This window comes from Lutjanus erythropterus, chromosome 7 (assembly GCF_056507025.1).
Source record: "Lutjanus erythropterus isolate fLutEry1 chromosome 7, fLutEry1.hap2, whole genome shotgun sequence".
Classification (NCBI taxonomy): Eukaryota; Metazoa; Chordata; class Actinopteri; order Lutjaniformes; family Lutjanidae; genus Lutjanus; species Lutjanus erythropterus.
Genome location: NC_139323.1, coordinates 10,405,952 through 10,427,351, shown reverse-complemented (window position 1 = coordinate 10,427,351; position 21,400 = coordinate 10,405,952). Strand labels below are relative to the sequence as shown.

The 21,400-nt window shown below is 38.8% G+C and overlaps 1 protein-coding gene across 1 annotated transcript in view; it reads right to left on the bottom strand.

Moving 5' to 3' along the window:
• Positions 1–20,544, bottom strand: part of myo7ba (myosin VIIBa) — a 29,963-nt gene extending 9,419 nt beyond the window's left edge. Inside the window, exons 1-37 of the mRNA XM_084722635.1 lie at positions 20,315–20,544; positions 19,793–19,837; positions 19,558–19,659; positions 18,746–18,898; positions 18,009–18,193; positions 16,554–16,675; positions 16,277–16,419; positions 16,078–16,191; positions 15,774–15,927; positions 14,906–14,982; positions 14,696–14,815; positions 14,206–14,345; positions 13,875–14,085; positions 13,653–13,788; positions 12,025–12,194; positions 11,787–11,927; positions 11,538–11,696; positions 11,350–11,442; positions 10,689–10,783; positions 10,521–10,605; positions 10,212–10,430; positions 8,674–8,886; positions 8,367–8,582; positions 8,101–8,259; positions 7,096–7,389; positions 6,863–7,023; positions 6,644–6,770; positions 6,427–6,546; positions 5,648–5,821; positions 4,701–4,928; positions 4,438–4,605; positions 4,224–4,341; positions 1,222–1,348; positions 945–1,111; positions 671–852; positions 456–577; positions 186–340 (exon numbers count right to left, since the gene is read on the bottom strand). Of these exons, the coding sequence (XP_084578761.1) occupies positions 186–340; positions 456–577; positions 671–852; positions 945–1,111; positions 1,222–1,348; positions 4,224–4,341; positions 4,438–4,605; positions 4,701–4,928; positions 5,648–5,821; positions 6,427–6,546; positions 6,644–6,770; positions 6,863–7,023; positions 7,096–7,389; positions 8,101–8,259; positions 8,367–8,582; positions 8,674–8,886; positions 10,212–10,430; positions 10,521–10,605; positions 10,689–10,783; positions 11,350–11,442; positions 11,538–11,696; positions 11,787–11,927; positions 12,025–12,194; positions 13,653–13,788; positions 13,875–14,085; positions 14,206–14,345; positions 14,696–14,815; positions 14,906–14,982; positions 15,774–15,927; positions 16,078–16,191; positions 16,277–16,419; positions 16,554–16,675; positions 18,009–18,193; positions 18,746–18,898; positions 19,558–19,659; positions 19,793–19,810 (5,368 nt within the window). The 5' untranslated portion in view covers positions 19,811–19,837; positions 20,315–20,544. The remainder of the gene's footprint in view (positions 1–185; positions 341–455; positions 578–670; positions 853–944; positions 1,112–1,221; positions 1,349–4,223; positions 4,342–4,437; positions 4,606–4,700; positions 4,929–5,647; positions 5,822–6,426; positions 6,547–6,643; positions 6,771–6,862; positions 7,024–7,095; positions 7,390–8,100; positions 8,260–8,366; positions 8,583–8,673; positions 8,887–10,211; positions 10,431–10,520; positions 10,606–10,688; positions 10,784–11,349; positions 11,443–11,537; positions 11,697–11,786; positions 11,928–12,024; positions 12,195–13,652; positions 13,789–13,874; positions 14,086–14,205; positions 14,346–14,695; positions 14,816–14,905; positions 14,983–15,773; positions 15,928–16,077; positions 16,192–16,276; positions 16,420–16,553; positions 16,676–18,008; positions 18,194–18,745; positions 18,899–19,557; positions 19,660–19,792; positions 19,838–20,314) is intronic.
• Between the last annotated feature and the right edge of the window lie 856 nt (positions 20,545–21,400).

Genomic DNA, 21,400 nt, shown 5'->3' with positions numbered 1-21,400 from the left:
AATATTTAATATAAAACTGAGCTTCCAATAGGAACACTCACCCAATTTCTAGCATATTTCACCTCCAGCCAACAGTAAACTAACTCCCTGAACTTGATAAATATAAAAAACATGGGTTTATCCCCCTGAAAAACAAGCACAGGAAGAACTGCTTCTTTTCGTATAACTCTGGTGTGTGAGGATATCATTGAAGGCCAGACAGGCTTTGTGGCTGAGGTCTGCGTTGCCCACCAGTTTCTTGAGGAGGGGCTGTCTGATTGGCTCTCTGGAGTGGGCCCACAGTTTCTCAGGAGTGGTGTTCCTAGAAATCACCTGACGGTTCACATCCTTAGTGGGCTGCCTGCAGGATCAAGGAAACAAGAAGAGAATTCCTGCTGTCAGTACTGTTCCAGTGAGCATTTTCCTGCTGAAAAAAACCCACAAAAAGTAGTTAAATAAAGGACGTTTTCAGATACCTGAAGTACTGGAGGGAGAATTCTTTCAGAGTGGCAGGGGCTACTCTCTGCATTGTTCCTGTTTCTTTCAGCGTATCCGGTATGATGTTCTTCCTCTGGTTAGGAGACAAGTTGATGAGGCTCTGAAATAAAAAAAACATGTGCTACATTAATACTTCACAGTTTCTGGGAACAATTACCAATCTGAGAAGGACGTGTCACTGACAGCTCCGTACCATGACCTCGTTGGTGGGTTTGGTGAGTGTTGGCAGGACTATGATGGCATCAATGGGGACAGCTCCTATTTGTTTTGTGCTGTCATTTTCTCCCTTTATCCAGCCACGCTGCTGAGAAAACTCGTCATCCTTGATTATTATAATGAGCTCTCCCTTCTTGAAGCTGAGGAGCGTGGGGTCATCTGAAGACCAATCAGAGATCAATTAGGAGAAATGACTCTAAAGGAGATCATTCAGTTGTGACAGTATAAGAAAGAAAAATCAGTTGTCTGACCTTGTCTGTCGCCTTCCCTCAGTGTCACGGCATACCGAGATCTCTCCGTCAGTCCACTGAGGAACATCGTAACCAGCTCTGCCATGTCCTCGGCGGTGCCTCCACTCAGAGTGAAGTCTCCTTTCAGTGTCAGCAGGCTGACCGCCTGACCAGACGCTTTACCCTCCCTGGGTGGGCAACAAAAGGGAGTCTTAACACGAGTAACACCATGCTGTTTTAGTAAACTTGACTCTTCCTCAACCAGTAAACTGACACACTGCACAGATTTCATCTGTACCTGATGGTGTTGACTGCAGTGACTTCAGGGAAGGAGAGCACCAGCAGCCTCTTCTCTCTCTCATCCAGGAAAGTGATACCAGTCCAGTTTATGGCCACAATGAACTTGCTCTTTGGCAGCGGAGGACCTAAAAATAACCCATGGATAGAACCCGAGAAATCATGACATACAGGAGATAACATGGGACTTATTGCTGTCCAGCAGGTAGATGCTGCGTGCCATTTGTATGTAAATCATTTCAGAGCGCAACATTAAAGGCATAGTTGATGGCAGCTGACACGCCCACAGTTTAGCGATGCAGCAGGAGCACCTGTGTAGGTAGCTAAGCAATTTACTGCTGTGGACAGGGTCAGCAGCAAAATGTGCACCTGAAGAAATCAATATCCGTATAAATGTGCATTATGTTTTAGAAGATTTTCAGAGCTTTACCTTGCTATCAGGTAGCCATTGCTGATGGGATACCACCATTATATAAGTCAAATATCTCTCTCTCCAAACCAACCAGACTTATGGCAAAAACAGTGATTTTATTTTTTAGAGCACAGGAGTTGCTGGTCTACGCCTGCCTTGATAGATTAATTAGTTTGTGTTATTGTGTGATTTTTAGTTAATCCTGAGGCAGCAGTAGAAGAAAAACTCCTGTGTTCTGAGAGGTAAATTTACTGTTTTTGAGTCTGAGAGATATTTGACAAAGAAAACAGCAGTTTCTCATTTAAAAATCCTGCCTGACAGCAAGGAAAAGAGGAGAAAATATTCTTAATATAGTGTACAGTTAAACTGATACAGATTTTTTTTAATTGGGTAAAATATGCTGACCCTGTCCAGCAGTACATTGCTTAGCTTCCTACACTAGTACTTCTGCTGCTTCTCCAGACGTGGGGTGTACCAACTGACATCTACTGTAGGTAATACCCTGAGTATGGCTAAGTGCCTCATACAACACCACTTCAAAAAATCTTTACTACTTCTTAAGTGTATACTACAGTAGAGGCATAATCATCAACATACAGATAAGGGGTTTTCACTCTTGGTCTATTAATAAGATAATTATTTTCATAATTAATTCAGCAGTTGTTTTCTTCATTTGTTGATTTGTTGAAATGTCACAAAATAGTTAAATATGACCATTTCAACATGCCAGAAACACCAAAGTGACTTTGGGCTCTATCTTCCACCAGGCACAAAGTGTAGCACACAGATAACAACAAAGAACAACAATGATAACAACAAACTGTCTGTTCAGTTAAAATGAAGCATAAACAGCTACGAACTGTTCACTGGGAATCTCCATCAGATGTGTTATATTGAGGACTCATGTTGTGAAAGCCTATAATAATAATAATAATAATAATAATAATAATAATAATAATAATAATAATAATAATAATAATAATAATTACTTTTATCCTACCAGCATGTTGTTAATTATGCAATTACACAACAGTAACATCAGAAATCTGACTGTTTAGTAAAATACCCACTGTGTCAGTGCGTCAGAGCTCATCCTTTTTGCAAATTAGTTGTTCACATGTTGAACAGCAGTAAATCTGAAATCCAAGGAGGGCAGACATGTTGTTCCTGGCCCACTTATTTACTCTCAATCACATACTTTGTTGGAGTCTTAACCCCAGAGGTACAGTGTTTCTATAAATAGCCTAATATACTCCAGTCTGACATAGATTCAAAGAGCAGCAACAGATAATTGCTCAAAGTGGGCTGGTTAAAAAACAGCTTCATCGCTGATCATTAAAAGTGTGTAGAAATTGTGTGTGTTATACATGTTTTATGTTGCGTCGTGATAAAAAAAAAAAGGAAATATACAATTCATACTGAGCCCTAAGTTGCCCCTAAAGGCAAAGCCCTCAGTGTATGAATGTGAAAAAGTTAGTATGAAGGAGCAGAGGCATGGCAACTTCTGCCATTAGTGAAAGAGTGTGTGTCTCATAGTGTAAAGCACTTCGGGTGATCAGAAGACTAGAAAAGCTACAAAAATGCAAGTTCATTTACCAAATCTGAAAACATTTCAGAAAGGATCAATACCTGTAATTTTCTTCAGCTTTTGATGCAAGTCTGTAACAGTAACTGTTCTAGCTCTAAAACGTGTTTTTATGACAGTGATACAGTTTTTAGTGAATTTACATCTAGATAGCTCATTCTGCAAGACACTAGTGGACTCTTCCATTCAATCTAAAATAATCAATTATTGTAAAGATACAAATGCATGTCCGTCGATCCTCACGGACCAAGAAACGAGAGGTTTATTTATAATAATGTAGTGCTGCCTTCAATTATTTCACCTTTCAAAATATATCTATTTTTTATTTCTAATTCTAATCTAAAAAACTCTCCCATACATTTACAGTCTTTTCCCGTCATCCATGGGTGTCAACAGTAGTGCTGATTCATAAAACCTATTTTCCTTGTCATATATATCATCTTATACACAATAAACACATCATAAGACTGCTTGAAACACAATGAGGAAGAAAAAATATTTAATTTATTTACACACTCAATGCATTGACTCTCAGTGTGAGAACATAACCCTGAGTAATCAGTGTCAATTTGGTGTCAACTGTAAGGTTAGCTTGCACAATGGCAAAAGAAGGAGAGAAGAGTGCAGAAAATGTGGTTGATAAAGACCTCGTTGTAAAAAGGACAGCACTTCTGCTATGTTGGATTTATTTAGGATTCAGGTGAAATGTGTTATGAACACAGACCCTGTGTAAACCATGCCAAACAGTTGTGACAACTTCCAGAGGAAACAAGCCAATATGACGCTTCAATATGTGATGAATCACAAGTCAAAATGTCATCACAATATTTTTATTGCAGATTTTTCTCATATCGTGCAAACCGAATCAACAGCCTGATATATTATCATAACGCTGTAATTAAAGTTGCTTAAAACATTCAAATGAATGCACTTATCATTATTTGACCAACTATAAGTGATCTAAAGACATAAAAGCAGAGAAACATTCTTTGCTAATGTGGCCTACCTGACAGTTTGGCAACTTCAAAGAACCTGGAGAAGAACATGGGCCACTTCTCTCGGGCGTAGTCGACCATCTCTGCCTTCACTGAATCAGCCTTTTGTTTTGAACTCAAATATGAACCCTGGTGGAGTTTGAGAAACATTGACAGAAACATTAAATCTACTGAAGGCCATTGCAGAGCTTCTGTCCAGTTCTGTTGATGTGTGGCGTGACTGACCTCAGCGTGAGCCGTGCTGACCATCTGCACCCATTTGGCCTCTGACTTGGCCTCCAACAGACTGATGCTGATGCAGTCCTGCACAGCTCCCTTCACGTGCTCTGGACTGCAGTCCGAGCCGTGCTGGATGTATAAATGCTTTGCAGCGAGCTGAACAATATCGTCCTCCTATGGAAGTGAAATGTGGAGAAAAAAAGATGTCATATTTATATCTGAGAATATAGCAGGACATTTGTAGGATAATCATTCAAATGTAAGCCCACCTTCTCACACTGATACTCTCCAAACTTCAGACCGTGGATGATCTGTTTGTAGATGAGCTCTGTGCTGGTCTTATCCTCTTTGCAGTCATGCCAGGGTGTGAAGATCTCCTTACGGAAGAAGAGACGCCAGGGAGCGTGCTGCTCCTGCCCTCCTCTCCTCTTCACTTCCTGCTCACACTGGGAGATGGCATCCATCACGTGTTCACGGCCGCTGCCCAGAGCCCACACCTTCAGGACAGATTCTCATTTGAAGTTATGGATTTCTACATGTTGACTTAAACAGGCATTAGATGACAGCATGATTAGGATGCTACAAAAGTTTCCTTATGATTTAAAGTTTCATGAAAGTTAAACTTAAACATCTATATTTGGTGGGATCTCCAAAATTAAGCAACTTATTTTCCATATATCTCTGTTTTTGTTTATTTGCATGTTGAAAGTGCAAAAAATCTGTCACACAATAAGACAAACTAACACACTAAGGCAGCAATAGACCAGCAACTAAAATTACTGATTTTGCCTATGAAGTCTGGTTTCTTTGGAGAGAGCAATAATTGTTATTTATATAACATCAGTTTCCCAGTTTCCCCAAAAGGCTGTCTGATGGCAAATCAATTTGACAAAAATATTCTAAATATGTGTAATATTTTTGTTAACATATATATAATACTGATATTGGACTTATAGGTGGTTTTACTGGTGTCTAAAATACGTTTTGGCTGGTTCCATACTGAGCTTTGTGGGCATGGAGTAAACCTGTGCAAAACTAAACCCTTTTGAAAATGCTTCTTTTATTGATTCTTACATTTTCAGAGCATGTGGAATGTTAAATTGTGGGGTGTTTTTAGTTTTCCCTCCTCAAAGGCAGAAAAAATTACAAAGAATTTGTGACTGCAGATCTACTGATCACTGACTGTACTGTACATCAAGCCAATATAATTACACACCTTTTCATACATGGCGACATAAACAGAAAAGCCGAAGGTGTCTTTGAGCTTGACTTTGTTAGAGATGAGCTGGCAGATCTCTCTGGAGGTAGATGCTGAGTCAACAGGCAGATTAATGGAGCGTCCATCCATCAGCGTCACAGACACAATCATGGGCTTTTTTGTCTTGGTTGCCTGTTGAAGTACAGAAACAAAGACCATATTGATTAAACAGTCGTGTGTAATGTGAGTTCATTAGTGTTACCAACCCCGACATCAAAATCCAAGATGGCTGCTACACACATCTACAATATGTGAAGCCTGTAGTAATATACTATTTATCAGCACTTTCCGTGGCTCCTGAAGTCAGTCCTACCTGTCCACTATCTGTAGACATGTTGCTACAGTGTTTGTATGCACAAAATACTGCGCAAGAGCTAAAAAGTAAGCACAACAAAGGAGACCTCCATCGTGTTTTTTTAACATGTCGCGTCATTCTCAGCTCTGACTTCCAAGGTAAATGGAATGCAGTATTAGAAAATGGTGCACACACTTTATCAGGTAAGCTACAGGGAACCCCGCTGCAGATTTTTTGGAAATAGGTGCTGTCAGAAATCTCAGAGACTGATATCTCAAAATCTGCAAAAGTTAAATCTAAATGATACCTTGTGAGAAAACTTTTTTTTCCCTGATTTGAATAAACTGTGAAGCCTTTTTTATTATCTATTTATTTCTATAGGAACAATATATGTGAATCAGTTTCAGATATTGGCAGATGCGTGTTCAGTCAGTCTCAGTACCTGCAGCTCCAGCCAGGCCGGTGGCTCCCCTCGCATGCCGTTAATTCCTGTGCGTCGCAGCCTGTCAGCGCAGTAGGCAGCGTAGCCTCCAGGAGCAAAACGGATGAAACTTTGCAGGTACTGCCAGGACGAGAGATAAAAAGAGATGAGAAAATCATTGCAGTATGCGGGAAATAGAGGATGAGTCTGAAGCAGCTAATACACCTGCTGTAGTTACCTTCATAAAGCGCTCACTGGGAGGGAAAATGCCCAGACACAGGGACAGCAGGATCCAGCCACGGAAGTAGCTGTTGCGATTGTTGTTATCCTGAAGCTGTTTGCAGATCTGACAGTAAATCTCATCCCTGGAGAGACAGACAACAGACAAATACTGTGTTTGTAGAAACGTTGAAAATAAATCCATGTGTGTGTTTTTTTTAAATCAAACCTCTGTTACCTAAGGTCACGTCTGACGATGGCATAGCCCACAATGATGTGGAGTTTTTCGAGAGTCGACAGCGGCTTGTCCAAGGTGGGTCCTTCTTCAGTCATGACGTCAGTGTCCTCCTTCACAGTCTGCAGGGCAGGAGGCTTGGCCACTTCAGTCAGATCTTCAGACTGGAAGAAGAGACATGACATTTACATCTGTACGTTAAAAAATTTCACAGCAACACTCGGCGAACGGCTCACCTCCTCCGTGATGATCGAGGGTTTCCTGAAGCTCGATCGTGGAGGTCCATTTTCAGGTACAGCGGATGCTTTTCTGTTTCTGGACAGCAGGTCGGTGAAGGTGGAGCCCTTCCTCGCTCGAGGGCTGCCCTCTGGCACGGTGTATGCCCTCGGGTTTTGAGCGGTCTCACTGGGCACAGCAGAGGCCTTCCTGTTTCTTGTCAGAAGGTCTGTGAACATGGAGCTCTTCCTGTTTGGTGCTGGCTCCTCGGGAACTGTCGAAGGGTTTCTTTCTTTTCTATTCCTTAGCAACCTCTAAAACAGCCAGAAATTGTCTTTTAAAATGTATCATGAATTCAAGTTCATCTACAAAATTAAGCAATATTTAAAACTCCGGTAACACTTTATAATAATCATCATTAATAAATGGTAAATTGATAGTTAATTAAACTTAAGTTAAATGATCAATATCTATCAAAAATGAGCACTGCAGTCCAAATAGCAAGTTAGAGCCATTGACTGTATATTAAATAGGTTGAATCCCTACGTCAAAGACAAGAGTATTTCATCTTAGTATGTTTCTTTAATCTCTGATGACACATCATGGTAATTATACAATTTATTACAGTAAATATTTTGCAGATTTCCCCTTTAATAGCTATGTCATTATAATTAATAATAATAATAATTATTATTATTATTATTATTATTATTACAATAATATATATATATATATATATATATAATTATTGTCCTCTCTTATCAGCTATGATACAATATAAAGTTTATAAACAACTGATTTTATATTACACAAACTAATGATAAAATGAATAAAATATAGCATTAATAATAATTAGCAATTATTAGATTATCGATAGAAAAATAATCGTTAGTTGCAGCCCTAGTTAACAGTAAATAAATAAATATTAACTAAGTTGAATTAACTATCAATTTACCATCTATTAATGATTATTATTGTAAAGTGTTACCAAACTCATAAACTCTTTGTTTTCTGAAGATATTTACCTGATCCAAGCCAACCATGTGGCTGAGACGTCTGTCCTTTCTGGACATCAGGTCCTGTGGCAGAAAGCGCTCCTGCGTGGAGGTTCCCTGAACCTGCCTCTTTGGCTCGGGGAGATCTCCCATGAACCTCAGGATGATCCACCACACTGTCAGTGAAGCCTGGTCATAACATGACAGAGACACAATGGTGAATTCATGGAAGATTCAAAGGTATTTCTCATTTAGGAACAACTGAAAAGATGAATTAAAGTGTCTAAGAGCTGCACCTGGATGTCTCCTTCATCTTCATGGTAAAGCAGCGGCTGCCGAAGCCTCTGGCGGATGTAAGTAGGGGTTGCTGCACCCTGGAAGTACATGGAGGCAAATTTGGAAAAGGAGTACTCGTCCAGGTCGTCGTCGTCATCTTCTTTGGGAAGATCTTCCTCCATGGGGAGGTCATCAATGTCAATCTCCTCGGTAATCATCCTTTTCCTCTCAATATTCTAAAAAAAAACAAACAAACAAAACAGATACGGACATGCAACGACTGACTCAAGAAGATTACAAAATGTGCAAAACCTCTGGGAACCGAACCTCGAATCCCACAGGTGATTGACCCTCCTGCCCTCCAACCATAATGGGAGGGAGGAAGTCAAAGATGCTGTCCACCATCTCCTGGTCTGTGATGGAGTCAGAGTTCGCTTTGGCCTCGGCCTCTCTCTTCTGCCTCAGCACTTCCTCTAAGTGTTTCTGTTTCTCCAGAATGGCCCGCTGTTCTTCTTCTTTCTGTTTAGCAGACAGGTACATCTGAAAGAAAAAAAAAACAATACAAAAGAAGATCAGGAAACAGACATTACTGCGAACTACTAAATTTTGTCATTGTACAGCAGTGGTTTGGTGGAATAACAATTAAATAAATCATCACACTTAAAGTACAGATTAATGAATTTCAATCATTTCTCTGCTACTGGTCACAAAATGGTAGCAATACAGCAGTTTGAGGTCAGAGCCTTGGCTCATTGACACCTTGGCAGTAGTTACTGTAGCCGAGGCTTCTGGCACATTATCCTCTACCACAATGATTATTAATCATGGGAATAAATGTAAAGATTGTGGAGGAGCTCAAATTATATGAAATAAAACATGATCAAAGAATATAGCCACATATTTGTGTTTAGGAGAAAATAATCACCAAAATATAACTTAAAATGAATAGAATACTGACAATTACATTTATAGTCACAGTAACCAACTTAACACAGTACACCACCTCCCACCAACCTGTCAGTTGTAATGCCACTAAAAACTAGCTAGCAAGCTAACAAGATAGTTAGCATTCTTAGTCAAAATAGTTAGGTAAAAGTAAAAAGCTAAAAGTGATGGATAAATTGTTTAAAATGTTAGCTAGGAGAGAATAAATATTTAAAATAGTTAGCTAAAAGTGATGGATAAAGGGATGAAATAATTAACTAAAAGGAGCTGATAAATTGTTAAAATACTTAGCTAAAAGTAATAGTATACAGTTGAAATAGCTAAGTGATAGTTCAAATAGTTAGCTAAAAGTAAAGCATAAACAGTTGCAATGATTAGCTCAAATTAATGGATACATGGCTAAACTGCTAGCTAAAAATAATGGATAGAGTTGCGATAATTAGCTAAAAAGTCACAGATAAATGGTTTAAATAGTTAGCTAAAAAAATATGTAAAATAGTTAGCTAAAAGTAATAAACAGTTAAAAATAGTTAGCTTAAAGTAATAATTAGTTTAAGTAGTTAGCTAACAGTAATAAATAGTTAACATGGTTAGCCAAAATTAATAAATAGCTGTAGCAGAGTTAAAGTAATAAGCTAAAGTAACTGATAAATGGTTGAGATAGTTAGCTAAAAGTTGGGCAATGAAACAGTAAAAAGTAATGTAACAGTTGAAATACTAAGCTGAAAGTAATGGATATACAATTCAAATAAATAGTTTAAATAAATGGACATTTGGAACATGGCAGGTGGAGCTGATGAAGGGGCATCTGAGTTCATCTGATGGGGATGTGGGGGTGGTTTGACGAAAAAGGGCTGGCAACCATTACCAGGTAAAACCACCCAGAAATAGTTCTTCTTTGTTGCTTAAGTTGAACTTACATCTCTTTTCAACTTTTTGAGAGCTTTTCTTGCCAGCACACCCCTGGTCTGTGCCTGCAGGAGGATCACAGCGGCTCTCTTGCGCTTCCATTCCTTCCTGGCCAGGTATCCTCTGATCTGGGTCTGCAGTATGAGAGCGGCCTCCCGCTGCTTCTTATACTGGAAGTGAAGCTGGCGGGAACGAATTTGTGCCTGCAGCCTCGCAAAGCCATGCTGGACCTAAAAGTAGAGCACGGTTGAAAGAGTTTTTTGCATGTCACACCTGTATTTTCACTTTGGTAAATACTGATACATTAAAAAGTGACTTACCACTTTGTACAGCTTTCTGCCTTTGTGTCCTCTCCAGCATTTCTGAATGACAAGAGCGCTTGCCTTTTTCCTCAGGAATGCTTTCCTATAGAGGGCATGAATCACACAAACGTAAAATTGCAAGCCACACGAGCAAAAAATATTTTTCGGCAGCATTTTGTCCCATACCTGTATTTGTAGCCTCTCAAGACTTTCTGGATAATAAGTGCTTTCACATTTAGTTCTTTCATTCGCTCCACTTCAAGCATGGTGTCATGGCAGTCCTGAAAGAAAACAGTAACAAAGCTTTGTTTAAGTGGAAATATTCACATCTAATTGATATGTAAGACAAAATGATATAATAACTAACTAACTGAATACAATTAACCCAACAAGCTAGGAAGTAGTTCCAGTAGATTCTACTGCAGAAAGAAAGTAGTCCCTACATTAAACTGCTCACAACAAGGTCTGTGGATTATTCTGAGCAACCATGTCATGATTTCTGGAAAGAGACATTTTGTCCAAAAATAGACAGTGAAAATTAGGCCTGTTTAGTCTGTCTGATTTGGTCCAAATGTAGCCCAAATATTATATCTATTATTATATATAGAAATTTGTGTTTAGTCCACCTGTCTTTTCAACAACTTTTCACCTTTCACTTTCGATCAAAACAGGACATGGGAGTCCTTGAATAGTTGTCTTTTCACCCACACAACAAAGACGTCTTTTCATCTTTCACTTTCAATCAAAATCGAATGTTTCTTAGACAACTGGCAAAGCCATTTTTTCATCTCCTCAACAAAATTTTGCTGGTTGAGAACAGACTGTAAACACAAGTGTAAGGCAGCACCTTGAGGAATATCTTCGTCTTGCCAGTCTTCCAGTCATCCTCTTCACCGAACACGGTTTCACAAATGCTTTCACAGCATTTCACTTTACTTTCCTGTCAGAGAAAAAAAAAATCATCATACAAGAGAAGAAGAGAAAAGGTGTGAGGACATCATGCTCAGAATTATCACACTAAAACCTCAAACTTACTATTTTAGGATCACAGAGGTAAGTTTTCAGAAGGACGCGGTAGCGACCCAGAAACTCGTCAAACGTGTAGCGAACAGGATATCCAGCCTTCCGGATCCTGATGGTCTCCATCATACCGGAGTAGCGGAGCTGACGCATGCAGAGGTCTCTGTCAAACAGCTGACACACAGAGAGATGTGTTTCATACCTGTCTGATACAGATGTAAATAAGTTTTTTGTTGGTTGAGTGAGTGCAGCTTCTGTCCTCACCATGGGCTTTTTGAAGTCATTGGGTTTAATGCAGCGTATGAAGTAGGGCTGGCACACAGTCAGCGTTTTCATCAGGGAGTCCAGAGACTGACGGAACTGGCCACTCAGAGTCGGAACACGCTTCTTGCCATCAACCGCTTGCTGTCAGACCCAAACAAATGTCGCATAGTGTAAGTGAATACAGACCGTAATGTCGTTTTTATTTCCAGAATGATTTCAGCTAAAGAGCCGCACTGACCCGCAGGCTGTTGTTCGCTGAGGTGATGACCATTCTGGGGTTGGTGCTGCTCTTGGTCGTACTGGAGTTCAGCTCAGTATGAAACACCTGTTTGAGGAGTTTGTTGCTGGAGGTCTCCAGCAGCTGAATCAGATCTGAACTGAGGGTGTCGCGGTTTTTCTCAAGGAAACCTCAAAACAGGACAGACACAAAAAGAACATCACTTTCACCTACGTAGTATCAACCGTCTTCATCCGTCTTCGTCCCCTCGCATCTTTTTAAACTGGCATACTCTGTCTGGTTCTGCCTCATTTGAGTTTTGTATATTGTGTATTTTGCTTGTTGTTTTTGTGAACCCCTGCTATTTACTGTCTTGCTTGTTTTTAATCTGTGATTGTAAAGTGTACTTGAGTGCCTTGAAAGGCACCTATTATTATTATTATTGTTTTTTGTTTGTTTGTTTGTTTTTAATCACAGAGGACTGACATAAGATGATAACACTTTGTTGCTTTTAAAAGCTTAAAAAGAGAAACAGAGTAGAATTACTTTTAACATTATTAAGAGCAATGAACACAAAGAATGTAAAGTTCTGTCATGTAAATTGGATGCTGGGTTCAGGGAGAGGGCAGAGAAAGGACTTATTACAATGGACCAAATATTTAAAGTGTAAAATAGTTCAAACAATAACAAGATAAATTTGGCTTATGCTCCAAAGATTTTTATAGATATTTACAACTGAGAAAATATCTAATGTCACATAGGGAATTGAACAAACACCCACTCCCATAAAGTCTTTTCTACTATAATCTACTGGAAATATCTTGGACCCAGGAAGGTTGAGTCTTATTAACTTTTATGACTGAAAAATCATCTATATGCCTAGTGGATGAAATTCAACTTGGTTGTTGTATGTTGGGCAATTTGAGTAGTTAGCATATTGAGCTGATTAGCTGCCTTACGTTGGAAATGGCTACGATTTTGCTTCTTGATAACTTAGAAAGTTGATCTAAGAGTCTAAGTCCATGTTTGTACTGTCCACAAATGTAAAAAATATTTTATGAGCGATGATGTGCAGTCCTTCACTCCCTCCTCTCCCTCCTAGCATCTCCTGCTGTGGTTTTCAGATAATATGACAGAAGTAGAACAAATTTGTCCTGGAGGGATTACAACACATTTTGGGATTGTCATGCTGGGGAGGGATTCACACAGAAATACTTGTCATTTTGAATTTATTATCAGACTCATTGTATTATATTAAAAGCTAAATGGATAAGAGGCTATGGATAAGAGAAAGGCTCATTTGCTGCATATCCTTTTAATGGTGGCAAAAATTTACTATTTCTTATTTCAGATTATCAATATGACAAGGTGCTGTACTGATTTTAATATTTGTTATTTAATTTAATATAATATAATTTAATTTAATTTCTTTTTTTATTTAATTTTATTGTGCTGTATTTTATTTTATTTTGGAGACTCCTCTCTATGTGGATGCACATGTTGCCATTGTTGTTGACAAGTTTTACTTTTGCCGAGTTGTGTGTGTGTAAATTATCATTACTATTATTTCCTGATGAAGCACTTGTGTATAACTCAAATGTGCATAAGCATATATAAAAATTCTGTTTAAAAAAAGGCTTTAAAAGTACCTTTTGAATCATAGTAGACCACTCCAGCAAAATGTTGGATTCCAAACTGTGTCTCATAGTTGTTTTTTGGGGGAATATAGATGCCCCCTTTTCCATGGACCTGATTCATTTTCTGGAGCAAGGTTGTATCTGTGCCCTGAAAGTAAACAAAAGAAGAGAGTGAAAACCTGATTTGCTTGGCTGTTATAACAGAATTTCACAAGATACAAGGAGGATATCGACCTTAGGGAAGTTGCTCTCCTCATCAATAAGTGCCATCATGTTCAGAGGTTTGTTGGCCAGTACTTCCAGGGTGCGTTGGTTGTCCTGGTAGTCGATGTGCTCCCAGACAATGTTTTCGCGGGTGTACTCCTCCTGCTCCAGCTTGAAAACGTGCTTGACGAAGAACTGCTGCAACTGCTCATTGGCAAAGTTGATGCACAGCTGCTCAAAGCTGCAACAGTTCCACAAAACCAAGCAGCACGAGAGGAAAGACAAGATGGACGGATTTTAGTCGACTTAAAAACAGCAGCAGTAAACCTCCACTGTCGTGACGGCGGCTGTGAACACCGACCTGTTGTTGTCGAAGTTCTCAAAGCCAAAGATGTCGAGCAAGCCAATTGACTGTCGCACTTCTTCAGAGTCCTCGGGTTTCTTGAAAACGGCAGTGTTGATTTTGTCCACAACCCAAAGGAAAAGTCTTCCATAGATTGCCTGGACACGTAATAAAGACAATGATTACAGGACCCGACAGAGGTCAGGTCAGATCAGGGTTTATTTCTCATGTATTTCATGGGCCCATGTCAGGTACGGGCTGTAGTATTATTATTATTATTCTTTATTTTATTTTTAGTTTTTTCATTTGTCTCTCCAATTTAGTCATTGCCAATTATTTCTTGTTTTTAGTAAATATTCCTTTATTTCCCAGTTTTGTCTGTAACTTTTCCCGGTTTTCTTGTGTGTTTGAGCATTATAATTTGCATGGAGCTGATTAAGTGTGTGTGTTTAGGGCTGACGTAAATGTTTGCCTTTGAAAAAGTCAGATCAAGTGTGAGGGATGTTACTTTGACAAAGGCGTCCCTGCCGTCCACAGCCTGGGCAGAGGCCAGAGCTTTGGTCACACTCTCTCTGGCTGTCATGAAGGAGCGCTGAGTCAGACACTTCTCCAGCTCTTTGGTGGCCACCTGAGACAAAAGGACAAACACGGTCAGACAAAATCATCTCAGCTCCTTATATTTGCATTTGCAAAAAAGAAAAGAAAAACACACACATACCTCCAAAAGTTGGCTGGCCATGTCGAAATGGGATGATGCTTTAATTTCACAGGCTTCTAGGTTATTTACTATGGTGCCTGAAATTATGCAAGAAAAATATGTTCAATGGCTCAAAAGATGCAGTTGAATCTTCCTAAGTTCCGCCCCTTTTTGCTCTGTTCTCCAATAACAGTTGAGCAACTCCGCATCTTGGTCAACTTTCTCCTTTCTCTGTAAAAGCGGCATATGGCGTTACATCTTAAAGCTACTATGAGGAATATTCGTATTTTGTTGATTTTGACCACTGTGGACAAAAACTGTAGTGTTTCCATTTAATAATAATTAAAAATCTCCTCCTGCTTTGTTTTAACTGGCTAACATACTACTCACCGTAACTTTGCCTGGGAAAATGTTAACACAGGCTTGTTTCAAGTGATTCCACGGACACTCTGACCCGGTGGCAGCCATTAAAAATAACTGTATGGAAACAGCTGACCTCCTAGCAGATGGTCTTGTTTGTTCTTGTTGTTCATCAGTAATAAATTGAGACTGTTTCATAACCAGTTAAAAACTAGTATGTAAGCATACTAGCTAGCTAATGATTGACGAGGATTACCTTGCTAGTGTTTTGCTAATATTAACTAATTTTAGAAAACAAATATTTTCTCTTACAGGTTTCCCTGCAATGTCTTTTAACCATCTTCAAAATGTGGTTTCCCTTTAACAGAGACAATTCCAGCATATAATAAAGTTGGCCAACTTACAAAGCTTGTTCAACTGTCATTGGGGCACAGAGCACAAAGGGGCGGGACTTATGAAAGGGTTATTTTATACATTTGAGCATGTATCTCTACAGTGTATTCATCCCATTGTATGGTGCTGTCATTACCCTCAAAGGACACATTCCCCAGGTGAAGGATGGCAGCAAGCAGTTTGGAGATTTCCCAGGAGTCATTCTCTGTGAACGTGAGGATCTTCAGAGCTGAACGGAAGTGTGCGTATTCCTTCACATCATCCCGCCCTTCACAGCTGGTGCACTTACCCTGAGGATATGATCACACGTTTTGAAACTAAATGTGAGCTCTTATCTGGTTATCTGTGATTCACCCTCCATGCATGCATCTGCAAAATCCATCGATCAATAGAGACAGAGTTTTATTCAAATTTCACAGTTTGCTGAATTATTTCAGTACCATGGTCAGATACTTGTACTCAGCAGCATTCCCGAGGGACAGAATCTTTTTCTGCTCAGCCGACATGCCCATCAGCATGTAGTAAAAGATGTGGTAGTTTCTCTCCTCGGGCGCCTGCACATGAAAGTACATGTTTTTTAGCACAAGAAAAATCTGACTTTCACCATGTTACTACTCTTTAGCTGACAAATCTTCCCACCTGACGACAAACTCGAGACTTCTCCAGCAGGTATTGCTCAATACGGGCCCCTTCAATGGCCCCACCCTTGGTAAAGTTTATGTCAATGTACTTCCCAAAACGACTGGAGTTATCATTTCGAATTGTTTTGGCATTACCAAAGGCTGAGAAGAAAGCAAAAAAATACGAGTAAAAGTTTAAAAAAAAACAGTTTTTTAATTCTATCAAAGCAGATCAAGTGAAAGAGGACTGGACTGGAGGACTGTTTTATGACTTCATGTCGGTGTTTTGCTCATACCCTCCAGGATCGGGTTCGCTTCAAGAATCTGCTGCTCGATCCAGGAATGCTGGCCGCTCACTGAAGCCAGGAACTGCAGCATGAGCTTGGTGCTCTCAGTTTTCCCTGCTCCTGACTCTCCACTGATGGGGAAAACAAAAAAAAGTGAGCACATGTTAAGAAAATGCATTTAATCACATTTTCCTTTATTAGTCATCATTTAAAGTCCTCCTCTCCTACTTTGCAAAGGTTTTGACTGTTTCTCACCCAAACCTCTGCTTTAAACCACCGGCACCCTGGTTTCAGACATGAGCATCGCAGCAGTGTGGATGATGTTGTGACGAGTTTAGACAGAAATGAACATTGAACTTCTCTGTTTATTGTCCAGTCTTTCGTAGGCCTTTGATATGCCAGATCAAAAATGTTATTGAATGGCCTTAAAGATACAGATTTTTTGACAACACTACCCTTGGCTGGTTCCGTTTATATAACTGATCTCAGTATGTATGATGATGTGCAACATAAACTTCTCATCATTAACAAAGGAGTTCCACAAGAATCAGTCTATAATAACATCCTTGGCCTGGACATTAATAATCGTTGATTCTAGTTTTATGCAGATGACACTACTTTATACATGCAGATAAATTGAGCATTGAGCAATTAAGACACTGTAGCACAATTCTGACACTTTACAAAGAGCCCTCAACAACTTAGGAAGGTGTCAAATAAAGTTTTAATTAATTATTTTTTTATATATCTTGCAGTGCTAATGTAAAAATTGTTTTCTTTGCGCCTTAGAGTCTTCATTCAGTAGCTTTTTTCAAAGGTTCTTTTTTATGAAGGAGGCTTGTGGTGATAGCTGAAATAAATAATCTTTTTTTCTAGATCTGGATACCACAAGGATTGAACGCAGGTATCGTTTGACTGGAAAAGTTGCGTTATGACTTGGTACTGGGTCATTTCAATTGATACCTTAAAAGTATTGAGCACTGATAACCAACCCTTCTTACATGTGGAATAATCTGGAGAAAACGCTGAGACTTGATATACTAATATGTTTGTGACAGTTTGTCTCTATGATTGACGCACTGTGACAGTTGTGTTCATTGATAATCTTGTCCTTATTATCATTTGTCTCTTTTCTTGCTTTTTAATGTTTCAATCTTAATCTGAATGTTTTAATTTATATTTATTGCGATTGGCATCATGTATTTGTTGCTTCTTTTTCAAGGTAAATTAGATTATTAATTGAAAAACCTGAAAAATATTCAGTTTACTGTAATAAAAGATTGACAAAACCAGCATGTATACATATAAGAAGCAGTAAGCAGAGAATGTGTCATATAAAACAGCGAATCTCAAATAATTAAGCATCAAAATAGTTGTATCTGTATGAATCAGTTATTTGACACAATCAAAGTAACAATATGGAATCAACCTCAGTTTTCTGAGTTTAATTAGACAAAAGCAGACCTGATGACACAGCATTGGTTCTTTCGGTTGCGGCGCATGTTGAAGAAGCAGCTGTCTGCGATAGCGAAGACGTGCGGTGGCATTTCACCCAGCCGTCGGTCTGTGTACATGTGCACGTGGTCAGCGGTGTAGATGGGCAGCAGCTGGTAAGGGTTGACTGCCACCAGAATGGAGCCTGTGTATGTCTTAAAACAGAGAGGGACGTTAACCATCACACAGAAGCACAGTTGACTGTGTGTGTACACAAGCATAAACAAGTTATTGTAGTGTAAGCACATTGTCCAGACAGTGACGCCAATGACCCTTCATTTGGTCATGTCTGCATGATGCGTGAGATGCACGTTCTAAATATGATTCACTGGAAATTTCATGGAGGATCATCATAATGTTTTAAACGCTGTGGGTTATAACATGATTAACAAGTGAAAGACAAGGGAATGTTTTGCCCCGAGCATTCAGCAGTAGTATTTATATACAGCAAAATGGCCTGATTCATAATTGAACAGACACTGTTGAGCTTTGATGCAGTACACAGAAACACTGAGACGTTCTCTTTCAACAGAGGCTCATTCGTCTCTATGGAGACAAACAGCACTGTGATAAACTACAGGGCAAAGTCTGAGATAGAAAGCCATTCACAGCGAGGGAAGACACGGACGAGTAAGCGTTTCCACGGCAGGTTATGGGCCTCATAAAACTAGGTGGTTCAGAATGACTCCGGGGAACGAAACACCTACATAGACGGTGCCCTCTTTGTGGCGCACCAGGAGGTTCCTGAGGAGCCCTGCCTCGTTCAGATCACCGAGTCTTATCATGTCGTCCACACCCTTCACAGATGTGGGGTGCATCGGCCGGATGGTGCCCTCCGTCTTTTTGTCGATCTTGTGCTCCTGTATGTTATAAAAGAGTTGATGTTATACAGAAGGTTTACACCCGTGTTCCTGGATCTGATTAAAACAAACTCTTGCAGGGGTTTGTACCAAAATTATTATAGTCAACTAAAACTAAACTAAAACTAAATCAACTGAAATAAAAAACAAAATCTAGACTAGACAAAAAAAATGAAAATTAACTGAAATGATCAAATGATTGAATTATATATTAAGGAAAAGTCTTTAGTTTTAGTTAATATGTCAATACAACAAGTATGAGGAGGCATTGGTGCAGAGACTGGGGTGACTGTCAAAGTGTTGTGTTTGTATTTAAATAAATAAATTCAAAATTCTGAACTTATTAAATGTCGCTCCAAAAACATTATTTAAAAAAAAAAAAATATATATATATATATATATATATATATATATATATATATATATATTTCAAAATTTAAGAGTTTGAGTTTGATTGAAAACACTTTATGTCAAATTATGTCTGACAGTAACCTTTTATTTTTTTTACAGTCCAAAACCCCTCATATTATAATAAAAAACAAAACTTACATTGAAATTAATTTAAAAAAAAAAAACTAAACTAATAATAAATCTAAACTAAATAGAATCAAAAATCAAAACTAATAAAAATACAGAACTATAACAACTCTGGTTTGTACCTTTCCTTCATCGTCGATCAGCTGAAGCTTTCCACTTTGTGTCACGATGACCTCTGCCCCGATCGGCACCCTGCCGCCAGAGTCCACCCACACAAAATCCCCCTGGTTGGGGAAACAAAACATTGTAATATGTAATAAATTGCCATATTGAAAAAGCCAAACATTTCTCAAGATGACGGCCGGAACATTATGAACTTTAGAATTATGTGATTATATTACAGTCACTGATTCTTACCTTACTCAAATGCATCATGGTGGGAACATGGATTAAGTCTGTAGACTAAATGAAAATAAATCATCAGTACAGTAATTGTTATCAAACAGTATTACTGTCAGTTCGGTCGACTCAGCAGGTTTAATAGTGTGGAAAAGGCCTCAACTTAATACTTACAGCTTTATACTGTAGATAAGATATAACACTTAATGCAGTTTAATGATGCACAAAAGCTTGATTTGAATTAGTGTAAAATTATGAGGTAGTTTTTACTTGATCACCATATGCACATAAAAAAACATCTTTATCATCTTTCTTTCAACTATCAACTTTCTGACACTTCTATTAAGGATTTTATGTGAAATCTCATTTTAAGATCACAATGGATGGAAGTCATACTGAAAAAACACATACACCATTATCAAATTACCTCCTTGAAAACAGTAAGATACTGAGTGTGATCACAGATTTCAGGACACTGTTGTGTGTGTGTGTGTGTGTGTGTGCGTGTGTGTGCGTGTGTTAAGCGTTTGTTCGTCTTACCTAAGAATATGTCTCTTTGGTTGAAGCCCCTGTCTCTGCTGAGGGAACTTTTCCTTGAATGTCTCTAAAGCAGGAAGCAGAGAGATTTCCCAGCAAACACCCCTTTATGGCCCTTTGACTTTGCTCCTGCGAAGGTAGAGCCACCCAGTGTCACTGAACCACACTCCAGACATACACATTATATTATCACTGAGCTTACATTTCAAATGTTTTCATCACAGTAATTAATCTTATTTGATTAAGTGTGAAGATGATACGTTATTTCCCTTTAAATTAACAGAAGTCTGTCAACTGAAAACTCATGCTTGGCTTCACAGTGATTGACAAGGAGAGACATGGCTATAGAAGTGCTGTAATCTACTATAAAGACAATATCTGTCTATTAAATAAATGGCAAACAAAATAATCAAGAAATCTTGAGGATTTCAAGTAATAGTAGTTTCATTTTGTTGCCCTTCTTAAGTGAAAGTTAAAAATTACGGACATGGAAATCTTTTCTTTGAAAATATTCCTCTTTGAAATGTTGAATAATGATGAACACCAGACAAAACAGTATTGTGTTGCTACAGAATCAGTCAGCTGGTGTCAGAAATCAAGCTAAAAGGAAAGTTATTACCCAAATGCCAGTAACTATTTTCCTGATCCATAAACAGTCATCACAGGTTGAGTAATGCCAACGTGTTGTGCTGTAATTGAAGGCAATTATGTTGTAAAGAGCAGATAGTAAAGAGGAATGACTTAGAGCACTCAGGAAATGTGATCTTTCTGGATAAAACAGTTCATACAGTCCATGATAACTGTGTGGTCTGTGACAATAATGACAGATCAGACGGAGCCACAAAGATACGGCGACTTCCAGAAGTACAACAAGATGCTTAAACCCAAGAGTAGATTTGTTTAACATACTATCAAATTCATGTGTACCTGAGGGAAAAGAACAGGGTTACACAACAAATATCTTTTGGGTCGTACTGTTGGTTCCTATTTTCGAAGGACACTGAAATATAGTCACATGCAAAGATGAAAGTCTGAGCATGTTCCTCAAGAGGATCCATGTTAACACTGCAGAGCTGTAACCTGCCCTGT